Source organism: Notolepis coatsorum (assembly GCF_963971535.1).
Source record: "Notolepis coatsorum genome assembly, chromosome: 10".
In the NCBI taxonomy this organism is placed as follows: domain Eukaryota; kingdom Metazoa; phylum Chordata; class Actinopteri; order Aulopiformes; family Paralepididae; genus Notolepis; species Notolepis coatsorum.
The window spans coordinates 37007764-37027339 of record NC_140174.1 but is presented as its reverse complement, the minus strand read 5'-3'; the positions used below and the strand labels follow the sequence as shown (position 1 = coordinate 37027339).

Here is a 19576-nt window from a genome sequence, read left to right as displayed (position 1 = left end):
GACAAAACCGAGGAAAACAAAAACAAACCACGTGAACTTTGGAAATTACTCAATAACCAACTAGGCTGCAGTAAAAAACTTAAAACCAGATTCTCAAACATAAACATAAAGACGGACAACACGCTCATCACAGACAAGCTGGATGTAGCCAATTACTTAAATAGTTTCTTCACAAACATAGCCACAACACTGGTAAATACTACAAGAACCTAGGGGTCCACAAAGACCACTTCAAACTGGAAATGGTAACAACAGATGAGGTACTCAAAAAACTGAGCGCCCTCCAACCTAACAAGGCCACTGGCCATGACAACATCCCCTCCAAATTCCTCAGAGACTCAGCAGCCGCCATCACCCCAGTCATCACACACATAATAAACCTCTCCATAAAACAGGGACACGTCCCCAAGGACTTCAAAATTGCGAGAGTAACACCCCTGCACAAAAAAGGCAGTAAATTAGACCCAGGCAACTACCGCCCTGTTTCTATCCTTACCTCCATCTCGAAAGTCATGGAAAAAATGTATACGAACAGGTCGAAAAATATCTCGCGGAAAAAAATCGAATCTACGAATTCCAATCTGGCTTCAGAACATCCCACTCCACTGACACATGCCTTCTCTATTTAAACGACCACATCAAACAAGAGGTGGACGCGGGCAAATACTGCGGCATGGTCATGCTGGACCTACAAAAGGCCTTCGACACTGTCAATCACACCATTCTGATTGACATGCTAAAAGCAATTGGTTTTGATAGTCTATCAGTGAGCTGGATGCAATCTACCTGGAGGGGAGAGAGCAGATGGTGGAGGTAAACGGTACCCTATCCCCCCCCCTCAAAGTAAGCTGTGGTGTTCCACAAGGAAGGATACTAGGTCTGCTACTGTTCCTAATTTATGCAAATGACATGTCGTCAGCTTGTGACTGTAACTTGTTCCTGTTTGCGGACGACTCAGCCCTGCTGGTCTCTGACAAGAACAAGTTACAGGTTGAAAAAACCCTCAGCTCGGAACTAGGCAAAATCTGCATATGGCTCGCTGATAACAAACTATCATTACACATGGGCAAAACAGAGTCCATTCTCTTCGGTTCAAATAACAAACTCAGCAAGACCGACGGCTTCTCAGTTACAGTGGGTGACAATATTGTCACAAGGAAAGAAGATATTACCTACATGGGTTCAATCCTAGAGGCAAATCTTTCCTGTGACAAAATGGCATCCAATGTAATAAAAAAAGTCAACCAACGAACTCGATTCTTGTACCGGATCTCCTCACTGGTAAACAAGAATACCCTGAAGACTCTGGCAGGAGCACTCATTCAAGGGTACTACGACTATGCTTGCACCTCATGGTACCAAAGCACCTCAAAGGCGCTAAAAACCAAATTACAAACATCTCAAAACAAACTGGTCAGACTACTGCTTGACCTTACTCCTAGAACCCACCTCACCCCTGCCCACTTTGACAACCTAGGATGGCTTAGAGTAGACGACAGAGCACAGCAACTTGCAATGGGCCTGGTCTACTACACGACCAAGGTACCCATGTACATGTCAAAATACTTCCCAAAGGTCAGTGAATACCACGATCACAACACCAGAGGGAGCTCCACAAATCATGTTAAACCCAGATTCGGCTCAAACAAGGGACTAAACACGTTTCGCAATTATGCCACATCAATGTGGAACGCACTACCCAAAGCTGTAAAGGAATGTGAATCACTACCCACTTTCAAAAACACTCTCAAAAAACACCTACGGGAGACTGCAATTCGAAACTGGCCCCTGTAAATGTCCTAACACAACCCCCTCCAATGTACAGTAAAAATGACCAAGTATGGTCTTGTCAATATTCCAATGTACAGTGTTGCTTGTACAGTTGTACAGTGTCCCCCACCCACCCTTCCTACCCAACCTCTCTCCCCCACTCCTACCCAACCTCCCCCCCACCCACCCAACCACCTCCAATGTACAGTACCCCCCCCCCCACCTACCCAACCTCCTCCAATGTACAGTTTCTACGTCAAATGTATATACTTCTTTTCTGGACTCTTTTCGTATCACAAACAGTACTGTATTTGCAAATCTGGTATGTCATAAATGTATAGATGTAGCAGTACTGTCTATCTGTATGTCATATATGTTACGATGAATTGAAAATGGGGGACCCTGATGTAAACAAGACGAAAGTCTTTCTCTGGTCTGCATCCCCTTAACAATTGTATGTATTGAGCTGTACTGTACTGTACCCATTCTGCAATCTGTTAATAAAGTTTTCAATCAATCAATCAATGACGAGGGCAAGAACGGGGAGGAACAGGAAGTATGTCGCCACACAGAACAGAGGAAGACGACATACTTAAATACTATGCTAATTATAAGTGACAACACCTGGTGAGGCCAGTCCAAACATACAGAAACAATAAACCACAAACTAGACTAAATCAATACACAACAATAACAAAGGCAATATCACAAACCACAACCAGACAAGGGGAAGACCATTACACAAGGAAAGGAAAATGCCAGGACAACAAACATGAAGCAATCAAATCAACAATAACAAAGAAACACAAAATGGTGGCTTGTCTCATCTGGCCCATCTGATGGTGACCACTAGGAGGTAGGAGACCAGGTAGGAGACCACTGTCAGGAGGTAGGAGACCAATGTTAGGAGGGAGGAAATGTGCCCTAGGGACGTTACACATATGTATATATTCTGTCAGGATCTATGGGTAACAGTACTGTATATTTGAATATCGTATATGTCACAAATGTAACATTACTAAATACCTGATTGATTGAAAAGTTTATTAACAGATTGCAGAATGGGTACAGTACAGTACAGCTCAATATTGTTAAGGGGATGCAGACCAGAGAAAGACTTTCGTCTTGTTTACATCAGGGTCCCCCCTGTATGTCATGTATGTCCCTATGCCATAAATGTCATGTATGTTGTGTATGTCCCTATGCCATAAATGTCATGATGTCTTGTATGTCATAAATGTCACTATGAATTGAAAATGGGGGACCCTGATGTAAACAAGACAAACTCCTTGTGTTGGCGAGGTTAATACAGAGGCTGTTATCTTTCTCTGGTCTGCATTCCCTTATAAAATTGTGTGTATTGAGCCGTACTGTATTGTACCCATTCTGCAATCTGTTAAATAAATAAAAATAAAGTTTGACGGGCCGCCGAGCCATACTGTAGTGTACATGGTGACTGCTTGACTTAAATATATTTAAAAAATATATAATAATAATAATATTAATAAAAATATTTAATACTTTTTTTTTATAATTTTTTTTGGCATCCCCTGTTATTTTACCCACGCGGCGCCACTGTGTGAAGGGCCTACAAATAGCCGGTCTCCCCAAAAGGAAGGCCAAGCAGTTAGCCAGGTACTGCTCAGTATCAGCAATTATAGGAAGCCGCTCAATTTGGAGGAGGCGCTGTTACCTTTTCCCATGATTCTGCCATCCATGCACCTTGTACCTGACTGTTCTTTCATAATTTTCTGACTGCACTCGCATTGTTTATGTCCTTTGTATGAGGCCTCCTTGTACTTCTGTTCATGTGGACATAAATAAACATTTCAAATGTGTGTGTGTGTGTGTGTGTGTGTGTGTGTGTGTGTCTGTGTGTGTGTGTGTGTGTGTGTGTGCGTGCGTGTGTGTGTGTGTGTGTGTGTGTGTGTGTGTGTGTGTGTGTGTGTGAGCGTATACAGTATGTGTGTTGTGTGTGTGCTCATGTGTGCTTGTATGTGGAGAGTTCAGTGTTCAAGACTCTGATGGCCTGGGGAAGAAGCTGAGCCGAAGTCTCTCTGTCCTAGTTGCTGGTGTACGCAGGCGTTTGCCTGACCGTGCAGCTTGAACAGGCTGTTGTTGGGGTGGTGAGGGTCTTTCATTATTCTGCAGGCTCTGGATTTGCACCTCTTATTATATAAGTCCTACAGGGGTGGTAGTGCAATACCCGTAGTACGCTCAGCTGAGCGCACCACTCTCTGTAGGGCCTTCTTGTCCTGTGCCTTGCTGTTTCCATACCAGGCAGTGATGTTTCCAGTCAAGATGCTCTCTACAGCTCCGGAGTAGAAGGACTGGAGTATCTTCCCTGATACTCTGAACTTCCTTAACTGTCTCAGGTGGTAGAGGCGCTGCTTCGCCTTTTTTACGACTGAATGTGTTGTCCATGTCAGACCCTCTGAGATGTGGACTCCCAGGTACTTAAAGCTGCTCACCCTGTCCACGGTAGCCCCGTTTATCCACAGTGGTGTGTGTGTCCCCTACTGTGTTCTCCTAAAATCCACGATCAGCTCCTTGGTTTTACCAATGTTCAGGAGCAGGCTGTTGTCCTGACACCAGCGTGCCAGTACATCAACCTCCTCCCGGTAGGCCTTCTCGTCAGAGATCAGCCCCACCACCACTGTGTCGTCCGCAAACTTCACTATGGAGTTGGAGCTGAACCTGGCCACACAGTCATGTGTGTAGAGTGAATACAGCAGGGGGCTCAGGACACAGCCCTGGGGGGACCCGATACTCAGGGTGATGGTGTTGGAGGTCTGACCCCCCACCCTGACCGCCTGGGGCCTCTCACTCAGAAAGTTTCAAGTTTCAAGTTTCTTTAATAGTTGTCATACAGAAGTACAGAATACTTTTATACAAAATGCTTCTTACTGTTACGCTCCAGAGACTGTGCTAGACAAGATAAGTATGAAATAAAATAGTATAGCATGTAAAAATAGAAGTAAAAATAGAAGTAAAAATGGAAATAAAAATAGAAATAGAAGTAGAAATAGAAGTCACAGTGTATAGTATAGACATATGTACAATGTTCGATGCAGAATAGAAGTAAATGAGTTACCATACAATATACAATATACTATGCAATGTACTAATATACAATACTATATAGTGCAGTCCAGTATCCAGGCGCTCAGAGTGGAGCTCAGACCCAGCTCAATGAGCTTGTCCACCAGTCTGGTGGGGACTATGGTGTTGAACGCTGAGCTATAGTCAATGAACAACAGTCTCACATAGCCCCCCTTCTGGCTGTCTAGGTGAGAGAGGGTGTTGTACCTGAGAGACCGCATCGTCAGTGGACCTGTTTGACCTGTATGCAAATTGCAAAGGGCCCATATCACTGGGGAGGGAGGCACAAATGTAATCCTTAACCATCCTCTCAAAACATTTCATGACCACAGTGGTGAGTGCCACCGGTCTGTAGTCATTGAGGCCTGCTGGAGAGGATTTTTTTGGTACCGGGATTATGGTGGACACCTTGAAGCAGGCAGGGACCACGGACTCAGCCAGGGATAGATTGAATATGGTGGTGAACACGCTGGTTAGCACAGGACTTAAGTATACATCCTGTTATCCCATCTGGGCCAGCTGGGACCCCCCCCCCCCCCCCCCCCCACGTGGATGCCCCCCCCCCTCCACGACAGCCGGCGCGTCAGTGACGTCGTTAGCCGGTGAGCTCGCGTCGCCACTGTTTGCACCGAACCGCGCGTAAAAGGAGTTGAGTTGATCCGCGAGAGAGAGGCGTCAGCACTCCCGATTGAGGGGGCGCTGACTTTGTAGTCAGTTATCGTCCGTAGTCCTCGCCATAAACCTCTTGTGTCATTCTGGGCCATTTGTGCCTCCATCTTGCCAGCGTATGTCCTCTTTGCAAGCTTCACGGCCTTGCGCAGAGTATAGACTGTAGCCTTATACTCCTCCATATTTCCTGACGCTCTGCCCAGGTTATAAGCAGCGGTGCGAGCATTCAGGGCCACTCGGATAGTATTGTAAACCCACGGTTTCTGGTTCGGAAAGACACGCCTGGGCCAGCGCTGATATTGGTCCCGTAAGACCAAGCGCTGATTTATGAACAGCGTGTAGGCTCGTAAAACCCGAGAATGGTGGCGGCGAATTTCTAACAAGAAAGAGCCCCTTACAACGTCTCTCCCCGCTGTCTGGGATGACCAGGAGGGAGCCGGTCCCGAAGGACACTGACACAGGATTTTATATACAGAGCCTGGGGGGGAAAACTTCAATTTATATGAGAGGGGAAGACGCCGGGTTTAACAGATTTCAGAATGGGCACAACAGCCCAATACACACAACCGTTAAGAGGAAGCAGATCAGAAAAGACAACAGCCTTGACTGCATCAGCTTTATCTCTAATTTTTAATGTCATAGCAGCCTGCCGTGCAGGTTGTAACTCACGGATACATCTCTTGGGCCAATAAGAAAACACGAAGCCTGTTACGTTTTCAATGGCCGGGGAACCCCCAGTCCCACCCAATAAGGTCGGTGTGGGAATGGGGAATCCCCCCTTTTTCTGCCTCGCCAACAGAGATTGAATCTCGACGACCAGGGCTGTCGTTGCCGCGGATTCTGATAGAAGAGTCTGTTTCAGAACCCCAAAAATGGAGGGCGAGGGCGTGCAAATTGCCACACGGGTCCCGCTCTCCACGTTCACTCCATCCATACCGACATGTGGTACTGCTGTAGCCACGCGGTAAGAATCACAAAGCGGCCTCGTAGCCAACTGGCGGCGGAGTAGAATCCTACGTACCAGCGTGACTCTAGCAGAGGAATCCCAAATGAAGAAAGGCGCGCTCGCTTTGAACTGCGTCGCCCCCCTCCGTCGACAGTTTTCCTGTTCCTATCCTCCCCCCCCCCCCCCGCTAGCCTCACGTAAAACGAAGGCATATATGAGGCGACAGAAGCGCCGCTGCTAGCCGTGCGCTGTGTTTACAATGAACAGATACATAATACAGATACATATGAGCGTGCTTTGCATGCCTTATCGTTTTGAAAAACACCCAACCCACACCAGCTAACCAGCTAACCACCAGCTGTCTCTTAACACTAGCACAGCCATGGAGAAAATGACACTAATTCCCGCCGGGAACGGGTCAGATGACCCGACAGCCTTTAGAATGGAGATGGGAGGGAGAGAAGGGAGGGAGGGTCAATGAGGGAGGGAGGGAGAAGGAGAAAGGGAGGGAGAGAGAGAGAGAGAGGGAGGGAGGGAGAGAGGAAGGGAGGGAGGGAGAGGAAGTGAGAAGGAGGGAGAGGGAGGTATAGAGAGAGGGAAAGAGAGGGAGAAAGAGAGAGGGAGGGAGAGAGAGAAAGGGAGGGGGGAGAGAAAGGGAGAGAGAGAAGGGGAGGGAGAGAGTGAAAGGGAGGGAGGGTCAAGGAGGGAGGGAGGTGGCCGTTCAGCAGAAATAGCTGAAATAACGTTCTAATTCCATTTTCCTGAAGTCATTTTGAAATTTCAGAAACCGTGCCAGATAAAACGGGTACTTTTAGGAAAAGTCATTGAGTGACAGAGCTGGAGCTCGACCGAGTGACGAGGATACATTTATTGAAAATGCCTAGGGGTCATGTGACCCCTTGTCGGCTGTGCTAGTGTTAAGCGAAAAACCTGTCGCCCATCACGTGTTTCTACTCGCTTAAGGAAAACACACAACAGGCTCTGAGGAGGGACAGTGCCCTTGTTACACAAGAGCAAGACCACTTGCTGATTCCAGGAACCCGACTGTTTAAAAGACGTGTTCTTGTAAATCAACATACCCTCCCCACAAGAAAACCGCTACTCGCCACCCTTGACTGCCTAAACAGAGGGACAGCGAGCCCTCATAGGCAATAGCCTCAAAATACAGTGAATAATCACACGCTTATTTAAACGTGGTATTTCGAGGCGGACGGGAGAAGTGTATGCACCAAACACATTCAGTGAAAAGGTTATTTACACATGAAGGCTTTTAGACGTAAGAGGGAGATATAAAGGATTTAAAAAGGGGGCAAACGGTCTCACAACCCCCCTACCTCGGCGGTGTGTCCACACACCGCTGCTCGCACTCTTTCTCGGCAGGGCGTCATCAACGGTATTCTGTTTAGTCGCAGCTGCCGCCTGAGCTCGGGAAATAGAGCACGCCCAAGTACAAGGTTCCCCAAATACGAGACCAGTTTCCTCTGAAACTCCCTGAGGAGGCGGCTCTGATCCCGCTGGGGCTCAACGACTGCCCGGCGACGCTCGTCCCCGGTGGTGATGCCATCTTAACATTTTCATTTAAAGGGCGAGTAGGCAAAAAGAAAAAGACAGCAACACAATGACTAATCTAACTAACTAACTAACAAACGCTGCGAAGTGTGCATGTAGCCACGGACTTCCGTGAGGTGAAAGAAAGGGAAGAGCAGGAGTACGGTCACACCCCTCGCTTATATTCATGGGGATGGGGGCGTGGCCGGACAGGTGTAGGTGCATTGTGGCTGAAAGTTTTCAAGGTCACAGAATGTGACGGGGAATGTTCCAATAGAGCAGAGCGTAAGCTATATACGAAATATAACAGTCTGCAGTCTAACCCTGTGGTCCCAAGTCCTACAGAGCAGAGCATGGATGGAAAGAAGATGAGGGCAAGCTGGCAATTTACTGGATGCGCTCCCCACCTGCACCAGATGCAGGCCTGGAATTGCTAACATGCAAGTGTGTCCGTTCATGCAAAATGCCAAGCTGCACATGCTTATAATTACACTGTAGCACTCAACACATGCTTATTATTACACTGTAACACTCAACACTTTGATGAACATTGTTTCTCAGCTGATAGATTTGTGCCCTTCCTGATGACTTGTCGTACAGAACAGTCGCTTTGGATAAAAGCATCAGCAAAATTACTAAATGTAAATGTAAATGTTATAAAATGGACTGGCATGCACAGGTATGTGCAAGTTACAGACATGCAGCCAGCAACCAAAAACTGCAGGATGATCTAGAACCTGATTTCGAACTCGAGGAGTCAGAGGATGAGAGAGACGAGCAGTTGAGTGACATTATGGGGTGATTCTGGACTAGGTTACCCATCTCAACTCTATCTTAAGTACACACAGATCGTGATAGCCTGACTATAATCAGATCTTGACATAGGCCTATTTCCAGATTGTATGTTGAGTTGTTTTTTTGTGGAGGACATCTTCGGTTTTGCAGGATTTTTGGAGAAGGCATGGCACCTGAGACAAAACACACTGTATCCTATATAATTGTATTTGAATTCACCTTGTTTTTCTGTTTATTTATTTACATTGAGTACAGCTTGTGTTATATTACGTTTTATTGTATTTTCTTGTATTTTTTTTTTTTTATGGCCATCTTGGTCTATGTCATTTGTTAAGTAATTGGTAAAGTATATTATTATATACTTATTGTTATGTGTCTTGTAAGCCCATATGGGCTGGGCATACATCTGTATGTAAGACACGAAAATAAAAAATATCAAATCAAATCAAAAATCAATCCATTAATAACGATACTGTATACTGTGGGATTAAATGTATAATTCACTTTCAATGTTAATTTAGTTTATAATGTTATTCGGTTTAGCACAGTCTGTGCCAAAAACGTTTTTTTTATGTGTTTGACCGCCGACCGTTGAGTGCCATAAACGTAAAAAGTAGTTTTTGGATCGGTTGATCTTTTTACTTTGATCCCCGCTCTACACAGTTGCCCAGAGCGATCTGCATCATTTAGGCACGTCCCCACACATTGGAACTGCATTCTGATCGACTATCACCAGGTGGCAGTATCGTCTGTGTCTGAACTGCATGGGGCTCTGGGCTGATAGTCAGCTTCACTTTCAGTTTCTCCTCGCGAGTGGCCCCTCCTTCTCCCGGGACAGAAATTCACAGTCGGGCGCCCCAGTGGCGAACCGCGACACGGCCGACCCGGGTTCGATTACCGAACCCGTCGTTATTTGCCGAATGTCTTCCCCCCACTCTGTCTCCCATTCCTCCTCTATCTCTATCTACTGGACTGCCCAGTAGAAATAAAGCGATAAAAACACACAAAAAAAAGAATCTTTAAAAAAAAGAAATTCACAGTCGCCTCGGAATTCCGTTGCATAAGCGTATTTGACCATCAAAACGTGTATAGACATATACACTCGTAATCGCGATGGCGATGCGATCACTTGGAATTATTCTTATTGGAATACCTTCTGGCTAAGGTAAGGTACATTCTATGTCTATTTTACTGAATCTGAAACGTGTTTTTCTAACAATCACAGTTCTGTGTTTCACCGGACGAAAAACATGCTCGGCAAACGCGATCATAGTTTTAAGTTAAAACGACCCCCCACCCCCCTTGATGATTTTGTGATGATACATATTGTTAGATTCTGATCAATCTGGCCAGTATCACGTCTTCTTGTGTTATCCTCTCTCCATCCATTCCTCTGCGTTGTGTACTTTTAATGGTCCTGACGTCTCATACACTGGCTGATACAATCCTTATCTCTCCCTGTTAGTGCGATCCGCAAACCATAATAATTCTCCACCTTCGTAAGAATTCGACACTTTGACACAGCGTAATACCTTTCTTGGAAGAGCGTTGTTTATTCAATAAACAGAACCTCATAATCAGATGTTAGCAAATTGTATCGTCCTTGCTATCGTCCTTCTGCTATTCAGTCCAATGGTGGTCAGGCCTGGTCGTAGCCAGAACCCTTCTCCCGTTAGCCGAAGCTAATGATGATGTGTCATTCCTCCTCCTCCCCCCCCCTCTCCGTGATGAGAGGAGAGAGTCTCTCAGTCCTAGTCAGATTGTAGTCTGCCCTTAGCCGCTCTTGGTCTGGCTTACACCCGGAACCACTGTCCGCTTTATAGGATCTTCATCATAGCAACGATAGCCCGCCCCTCTTCTGGTTGTCATGCGACGTGCTGTCATGACAACTGCTAATAACCTTTCACACATTTCAAAACGTTTCATTACTGTTAAAACCTCCATCGCCTGCGTCCACACTCGCTGTTATCACTGTGTTCCAGATTGGAATGTCAACATCCCCTGCTCAGTGTGCTGCTATTCAGTGACTCCTGCTCGCTCTGAACCACCTCTTCCACCACCCTCTTCTAAGGCAAACCATGCACATTTCGATCTCTCTGACCCGGCACCGTTAGATGTGGTCATCTCCCCCCAATCTATACATCACATACATTGAAAAACCACCGATTTCCCTCAATCCCCCCTTGATTCTTATCACCCCTTCAGAATCATAAATCATTATTTGGTTTTTTAATTAATAACATCAAAAATAGACTCATAACAATTAGGGCCCCTCCGTCTGCTGTTTGCCTTATTGTTTTCCATTACACGCATCACGCCCAAACCAGAAAGGCTAAACAACGGTCAGGGAGGAGAGAGAGAGAGAGAGAGAGAGAGAGAGAGAGAGAGAGAGAGAGAGAGAGAGAGAGAGAGAGAGAGAGAGAGAGACAGATCTGCAACTTTACAGACAACACACCTAAACCCTTTGGCCCCCCTACTTAGGTATACCCCACGTCAAATCAGAGCGCTCCCTTCCCTCTTACAGTACACCCCCCATCTTGGGCCGGTCCCGTCTTCTAGGGCAAGGGCCCCTTTCAGTGACCGTCCACACTCGCTGTTATCACTGTGTTCCAGATTGGAATGTCAACATCCCCTGCTCAGTGTGCTGCTATTCAGTGACTCCTGCTCGCTCTGAACCACCTCTTCCACCACCCTCTTCTAAGGCAAACCATGCACATTTCGATCTCTCTGACCTGGCACCATTAGATGTGGTCATCTCCCCCCAATCTATACATCACATACATTGAAAAACCACCGATTTCCCTCAATACATATATACAAGTCATATACCTGTGATTTGGGAGTATTCAGGGTTTCAGGGGATCAGCCAGAACGGTTTGGGCTTATTGCACATAATGCGTTTTATCTCGCGATCTATGAAAAAAGACTGTATCATCTTGGAAATGCGCGATGTTTAGCGTGTAATAAACTACAAACTACAGTGTGTGGAAACAAACTATTATTCCCATGCTGGACTACAAGTAATGTTTGTCGAAATGGGCCACACCGTGTCTCTACAGCTATAATACAGAACACACACACACAGCTTCGCAAACACCACGGAAACGACTAGAAAGGCTGGCATTCTAAGGGTAAATTAACCAAACAGCTAAGTGGTTCCTTATCTCATTGTGGTGTCCTTTATGTCCTGTATATGTATGATAAAGACAGACCACTTTGTGACATTATCCTAGTGGCTGTTCTGTATAGTTTAATAGGAGCCTAGTACTGCTCTTCTAATTTAAGGCTCACAATCACCCCTGACAAGAAATAGTATAGGCATATTATACATTTCCTGAATCCTTATGGTCCTGAGAGTGTTGTAGATTCAGTATTTTGTGTCCCTGTTGCTCCTAGATGACACAAGGCTAAAAGATAGTACATCATTTAGGCGAAAATTTTGTAAAAATGTCTGTTGTTGACTGTTCAAAGAGCTCCAGTGACCTCTATATTGGTCAGAAAGATTCACATCTTAGCTTGAATGAAAGATGACATATACAATATTGTGAAACATTGACAGATGTCCTCTACGTGAGTCTAAAGCAGGATATGCACCAGCATCTGAAATGCAATTTCCTGAGGGGGTGGGTATACTGTAATTCATGACTTGATAATTATGATAAAGCTACCACTCCGGAAGGGCTATCATACCAAAATATCATCTACAGACATAGATCTTTGAAAACATTATGTAAGTTTCATCACCTTGAGTGGTACCGACATCTGGTCTGGCCCATGGACTATATCTTTAGTGTTCAAAATGTCTGGAGCACTCTGTCTCCTCATTATATAGCCTAAAGGTCACTTGGAGGTTAAGTGCCTTGCTCAAGGGCACCTCAACAGTGGGTATTAAGGGGGGAGAGTGAAGTTATTCATTCACTTCAAGACCCTTCCGGTCACAATCCCACTTTTCTAACCTTTAGGCCACCATTGCCCCCACTCACTCACTCACTCACTCACTCACTCACTCACTCACTCACTCACTCACTCACTCACTCACTCACTCACTCACTCACTCACTCACTCACTCACTCACTCACTCACTCACAGTTAGCCACTCTGCCCCTGTCATGTGGTTCAGAGGCATGACACTTTCATTCAAACCTTTATTTTATCTCGAAAAGGACAATTCAGGTCACCCTCATTTTTAATGTTGTCGAGACTTTCAATGCATACATTTTTTACAATATGTACATAGAGATACAATCAAATAAAAAAGAACATAGTAAACATATACATAGATGAAGTGCATTAAAAGGAAGAACACCACATCACTTGTAAAATGCAGTAATATAAGTAAAAAACTGTTACCTGCCTTACACCCCTTCCTGACAGGGAGCGACGCGAGCGAGCGTGATTGCGAAAATGATTAAAATGTATTTGTTTCAATCAGACTATCCTGACCTACCACGAGCGACAGCGAACTGAGCGGCGATGTCATTCCCCCCTCAAATATTCGCTCGCTGTGTCTCTAGTTGAGCGATTACTTGGCAGAGTCCCGCCCCTAAACACTTTTTATTGGTCAAGAATTGCAGGCTGCTTTGCCCCCGTTAACACACACACAGACACACTCGGACACGCGCCGCCTCATATCAGGACAGTGTCGCTCGCGATTTCGTCTCCAGTTCGCTCGCTCGCTGCCTGTCAGGAACCGGTGTTATAGGTAGTTTTATCTTCAGCGAGAGCTGAAGAGAGTTCCAGGGGAGAGTAGTAGGGGCATTATAGTTAAAGGCTGATTTTCCAAGTTTGGTCTGTATATGGGGAACCTCCAGTGTAAGCCAATCATTTGGGCGTGTTATATAGGGTCTAGAGTTCTTTGAATCATGTTCAGGGAATCTGCCCTTGTGCTTTGCATCTACACCACTGTTTGACATTGTGTCCTTGTTTACTGTGGGTTCTGTGGGGCTGTTTAATGATGTCTACTGGGTGCACCTTTTGAGCTCACAATGAGGTCTGTGGGGCTGTTTAATGATGTGTTCTCTTTCGTAGGTCATTCCCCAAGAGGAGGATGCCAAGATCAGCTTGACGTACAAATACATAATTCACGAGGACCTACTGCCAGTTATTACTAATAACAATGTGTTGTTGGCTGAATTGGACACTTATGAGTGGGCACTGAAGAGCTGGTCCCAGTGCTCCAAGCCCTGTGGTGGAGGTCAGTGTGTATGTATGTATGTGTGTGTGTGTGTGTGTGTGTGTGTGTGTGTGTGTGTGTGTGTGTGTGTGTGTGTGTGTGTGTGTGTGTGTGTGTGTGTGTGTGTGTGTGTGTGTGTGTGTGTGTGTGTGTGTGTGTGTGTGTGTGTGTGTGTGTGTGTGTGTGTGTGTGTGTGTGTGCGTGCGTGCGTGCGTGCGTGCGTGCGTGCGGAAGATTGGACGGGTTTCGGCTATCCTAATTGGGGTGGGTAGTTCATTCCACCATTGTGGGGAAAGGACTGAGAATAGGCGGCATCTCTTTGATGACCCTCCCGAGGCTTGGATAGGAGTAGGTCTGAGGCGGCCAGAAGATGCAGAGCGTAGGGGTCTTGGGGGTGTGTAGTTAGAGACCATTGACCGGAGGTAGGCGGGAGCGGTTCCCTTTGCCGCACGGTATGCTAGGTCGGTATGCTAACTACCAAAAAGCTCACAGGCAAATTCAGACACACACAGGCACACATCAAAAACCCACACGGCGTACTCCTCACAACCAAGGAAGAACAGTTGAACAGATGGACTGAACACTTCAGAGATCTGCTCAACAGGCAGCCTCCTCAACTGGAAGCAGATATCCCACCAGCCCCAAATCTGTTGGAGATAAACTGCAACCCCCCCACCAAGACAGAAATCAGAAAAGCCATTAAGGCCTTAAGAGGCGGGAAAGCAGAGGGACCAGACGGGATCCCAGCAGAAGCTCTTAAGGCTGACATTGAAACCTCCACCAACATGCTCCACCACCTCATGCAAACCATCTGGGAGAAAGAAAATGTCCCCATCTGACTGGAAAGATGGCCACATCGTGAAAATCCCCAAGAAAGGAGACCTCAGGGAATGTAAAAATTACAGAGGAATAATGCTCCTTTCAACACCGGGGAAGGTGCTCAACCACATCCTGCTGGAAAGGCTCCAGAAGTGGGTCGATGAGAAACTGAGGGAAAACCAGGCTGGCTTCAGGAACAACCTGTGGAGACCAAATCATCACCCTTAGGATTATCATTGAACAGTCTATTGAATGGAACTCTTCTGTCTATGTGAATTTCATAGATTTTGAGAAAGCCTTTGACAGTGTGGATAGAGAAATGCTGTGGAAACTGATGGCCCACTATGGGATTCCAGCAAAGATCATCAACATCGTAAGGAACACCTACCAAGGGATGAGATGTCAAGTCCTCCATGAAGGATGTATATCGGAAGCTTTCGAGGTCCTGACTGGTGTGCGGCAGGGGTGCCTCTCACCCTTTATTTTCCTCCTCTGCATAGACTGGGTGATGAAAGAAACAACCAGCAACAGAAAAACTGGCACACAATGGAGCTTGACAGAGCAGCTGAAAGATTTGGATTTCGCTGATGACCTGGCACTACTGGCTCACACACATCAACAGATGCAGGAAAAATCTGGAAAACTGGAAGAAACTGCTGCTCTGCTCGGCCTCAAAATAAACTCATCCAAAACCAAAGTAATGCGTATCAACAGCAAGAACAACACACCCATAACCATGGAACAAAACCCATTAGAGGATGTAAACAGCTTCACTTACCTTGGAACCATAATTTCTGTGGTACGGAAGACAATGTCCAAGCCAGGATTGGAAAGGCAAGGACATCATTCAACATGCTAAACATTATCTGGAAGGCAAAAAACCTGTCACTCAAGACCAAGCTACAGATCTTCAACTCAAATGTAAAGACCACTCTACTATATGGCTCAGAATCCTGGAAAACCACCACCACTATACTCAACAAGCTACAGACCTTCACCAACCGGTGCCTCAGACGCCTCCTGGGAATATACTGGCCCAACACCATCTCTAACGCCAACCTGTGGGAACTCACCAAACAGGACACAATAGAAATTCAAATCCGGAGGAGGAAGTGGAAGTAGATAGGTCACACACTCAGAAGAAAGATATCAATCACAAAGCAGGCGCTGACATGGAACCCACAGGGCAGGAGGAAAAGAGGCAGACCGAAAACAGGAGATGAAGAAAGAAGGGCTGTCCTGGCAAGATCTGGAGCGGAGGGCACAAGACCGAAGAGGATGGAGGAGCTTCGTCGACGGCCTTGAAGCGGATACGTGCAGCAATGGGGAGCCAGTGCAGGTCCCTAAGAAGTGGGGTGACATGGGCCGACTTCGGTAGGTTTGAGATCAGGCGGGCCGCTGCGTTCTGAATGAGTTGAAGAGGCTTGGTGGCAGTGGCCGGGAGGCCAGCGAGCAGTGCGTTGCAGTAGTCGAGGCGGGAGATGACTGTTGATTGGACGAGGAGTTGGGTGGCTTCTTTTGTCAGGAAGGGGCGGATCCTTCTGACGTTGCTCAGGAGGAATCTGCAGGTTCTGGTTGTTCAATTAGAATGGTCGTAATACAGTCCAAGGTCAAAAACACAAAACAGGCTCTCGTACAAAAAAGGGATTGTTCAATACTCAGAGTAGCCTTCCGGTCCAGGGTCAGTACACAAGGGGGTTTCTCAGCCAGTCTAGGGTCCAGTACACAATGAACACCTTCTCGCCTTCACCTCTCCTATCCACTACCTCTCACCTCACAAAACTCTGTAATAACAATCTCTCTCTCTCCGTACTTCGCTCCTACCTCACCTCCTCTCAACTATACTCTGTCTGTCCTAGTGTTTTATGGTATGTGTGTATGGTGTGTGTGTGTGTGTGTGTGGGGGGGATGTGGGTGATCTAATGGTGCACAGGTGTGTTCTATCAGTCCTGATCAGCTGCCTAATTGCTTCCTCTCCTCCCGTGGCAGTAGTATCTCCCATCCTTCATGTAGCCATGGGACGGGGGATGATATCTGCCACACCACTTTTTAACCTACAGTAATTAACTAATTTCAGTCATAGAAGGAAGTTTAACCCCGGTAAGGATGAGGAGGGAAATAGCACAAGGCACCTTTAGGTTGATTTAGTTTAAAGCAAAGAGAGAAGAAGGTAACAGAGGTTGCATGCAGGTTTTTCTTTTCTTCATCATCAATCTTGGACTTCTGTCTGAATTGAATCTGCTTTTTTCTCAAAAACCTTTTGGCTTGTGATTATATAGATCCGTATACAGAATTTCTGTGACAGTTCAGTATTCTTGGTAGGGATGCACCGAAAATTCGGCTACCGAAAATTATCGGCCGAAAATGGTTAAAACGGCTCTTTCGGCTTTTGGCCGAAAGGGTTTTAGCACCGAAAATATATGACCGAAAGTCAAATAACGTGTTGTTGTGATGACGTCATCAAAACGCGACTACAGACATACCGGTAGCATGCGCAACATGTAACGTGAGCAGCTTGGCAGCTCTTCCTGCATTCTACAGCCTGTGATAACTAACTCCTCTTGGGAGTAGGGATGCCCCCCGAAACCCGGTTCTAAGCTAAATTAGAAAAAAACTGAGTATTGATCAGCTCCGACGTTAACGGTACTGCTATCAGTAGTCTAGGAGCAGATTAGCTACGGAGCTAACAGTGTACCATCCATCTGCGACGCAACGGTGGCAGCAACAGTGGACACTGAGTAATGTTAACGTTATGACGAGTTCATACTACACTACACGTATGAACTTGACATAACGTTAACGTTACTCCGTTTAAATGAAGTGTTTAATTAGCAGCAATCTGTTGTTGAAAATGTATTGTTAAACCGGAAATGGAAATGCGAGGACCGGAAGTCGTCATCAATCGTTGTAGTCTTTTAGTCTTAACAGTCTTGAATTTATGTATGCATTCAAAAGTGCTGAATAAATGTTTTATGGGCCCATAATAGTGATTATTAATATTATTTAAGTTAAGTTTAGCCATAATCATGTCTTTTGCCATAATCAGGTAGCTAAAAAAAACATATATATATTTATATTAATCATTTTCGGCCTTTCGGCATTCGGTTTTCGGCCAACTGTTTCCTATTTTCGGTATCGGTTTCGGCCAAGAATTTCCCATTCGGTCCATCCCTAATTCTTGGGGATGTTCCTGCAAGTACCCTTCAAAAGGTCCTGATCCTAGTCATTCATTGGTTTTTCTAGCATTTGATGTGACTGCAATTGTCCTTGCTGGTCACACTGGAGTTGATTACCCTATACTGGTTATTCTATTTTGGATCTATTTAAGCATTACATCACGCGCAGGAGTGTGTTATACTCATTAGATCACGCCTAGGGGTGGTTGTTAGGCCCGACACGCAGCGGAGTATAACACACGACTTCAAGTGATGTAACTTTTGTATTTAAGCTTTAATCATCGCGCATGTGTGAAAAGAGAGATGATGACGGTAACCATTTACTTACAAGGTTAGTAAGAATAGTAGAAAAAAGCCATTCTTGACATCCTTGATCATTGATATTTGATGCAATTTTGAAACCCTGCTGACTAAACTAACCTACTTTGCATGAACAAGGTGTACGTCAGAGTTTAAGGAAATTAAAACCACTGGCTATTCATTGTGCACTCATTGCATCCAGTCACCCTGTATACATTTTCTTATACAATACATAAATACAAATACATAACTTGTCTCTGTTTGTTTGTTTGTTTGTTTGTTTGTTTATTAACACAGTTAAACAGAAGTAAAAACAATACATAATAAGTTATAACGATTGTGAAGGAGAAGTTAGAAGCCTAGAGGCTTATCAAGAACGTCCCCCGTTTTATAAAATCAAACATACAAAAATACAAGAATATGCATATTATAAAATACCAGAATACATTAAAAGATTGTCTCTGTAAGCCAACGTTTTCAATATACCACCAAAATCAATAGAAATCACATGAAAGTTAAAGTTATTCAATTCCACAACACACCCTGGGAACAGAAATCGAATGAATAGAAATCAATTAAATGAATGAAAATAAATCAACTCTAAGTAGGCCGGCCTTTTAGGGAGTGAACATGACATTGTGCATGATATTCCCTCTCCTCAATGAAACGACCTGCTCTGCAAGGTGTTTGTATCTCCAGAGGTGTCTGTGCCTGTCAGATTGCCTCCACAGTTGTGACACCAGTCCAAGGACAATAGGTTTGATTGATTGATTGAAAACTTTATTAACAGATTGCAGAATGGGTACAATACAGTACAGCTCAATACTAACAACTTCTAAGAGGATGTAGACCAGAAAAAGACTTTCGTCTCGTTTACATAAGGGTCCTCCATTTTCAATTCATCAAGACATTTATGACATACAAGACATACAAATATAGGGTGCAAAGGACAATATAAAAACAACAGGGGGGAGGACAGCTTCAGGTGTTAATTTGGGGAAAGCGTTGTCGGAGTGCACTCTGCGTGAGTCCAGTGTCTGTTCAGGGGGGCTTGCTGATGAGACTTGTGTTTCCCACCCAGCTGTGCCTCATCAGCTATCCAGTTTAATGTCGGTTTGCTGTCTTCATTCAATATATCTGCTTACACAAGTATTACGGTGCAACTACTTGTTTGCTTAATCCACTCCATATAGGTAATATTGCCAACATTATCATTAAGTATTATATCATCATTATCTCTCTGTATACCACATTCATTATTTGTCACTGGAAGGAAAC

General features: G+C 45.3%; 1 protein-coding gene across 2 annotated transcripts in view; it reads left to right on the top strand.

Annotated features, from left to right (window-relative positions):
* Positions 1–19576, top strand: part of adamts14 (ADAM metallopeptidase with thrombospondin type 1 motif, 14) — a 238764-nt gene that overhangs the window by 196381 nt on the left and 22807 nt on the right. For both annotated transcript variants that reach the window (XM_084323888.1, XM_084323887.1), the window contains exon 17: positions 13859–14024. In XM_084323888.1, the coding sequence (XP_084180014.1) occupies positions 13859–14024 (166 nt within the window). The remainder of the gene's footprint in view (positions 1–13858; positions 14025–19576) is intronic.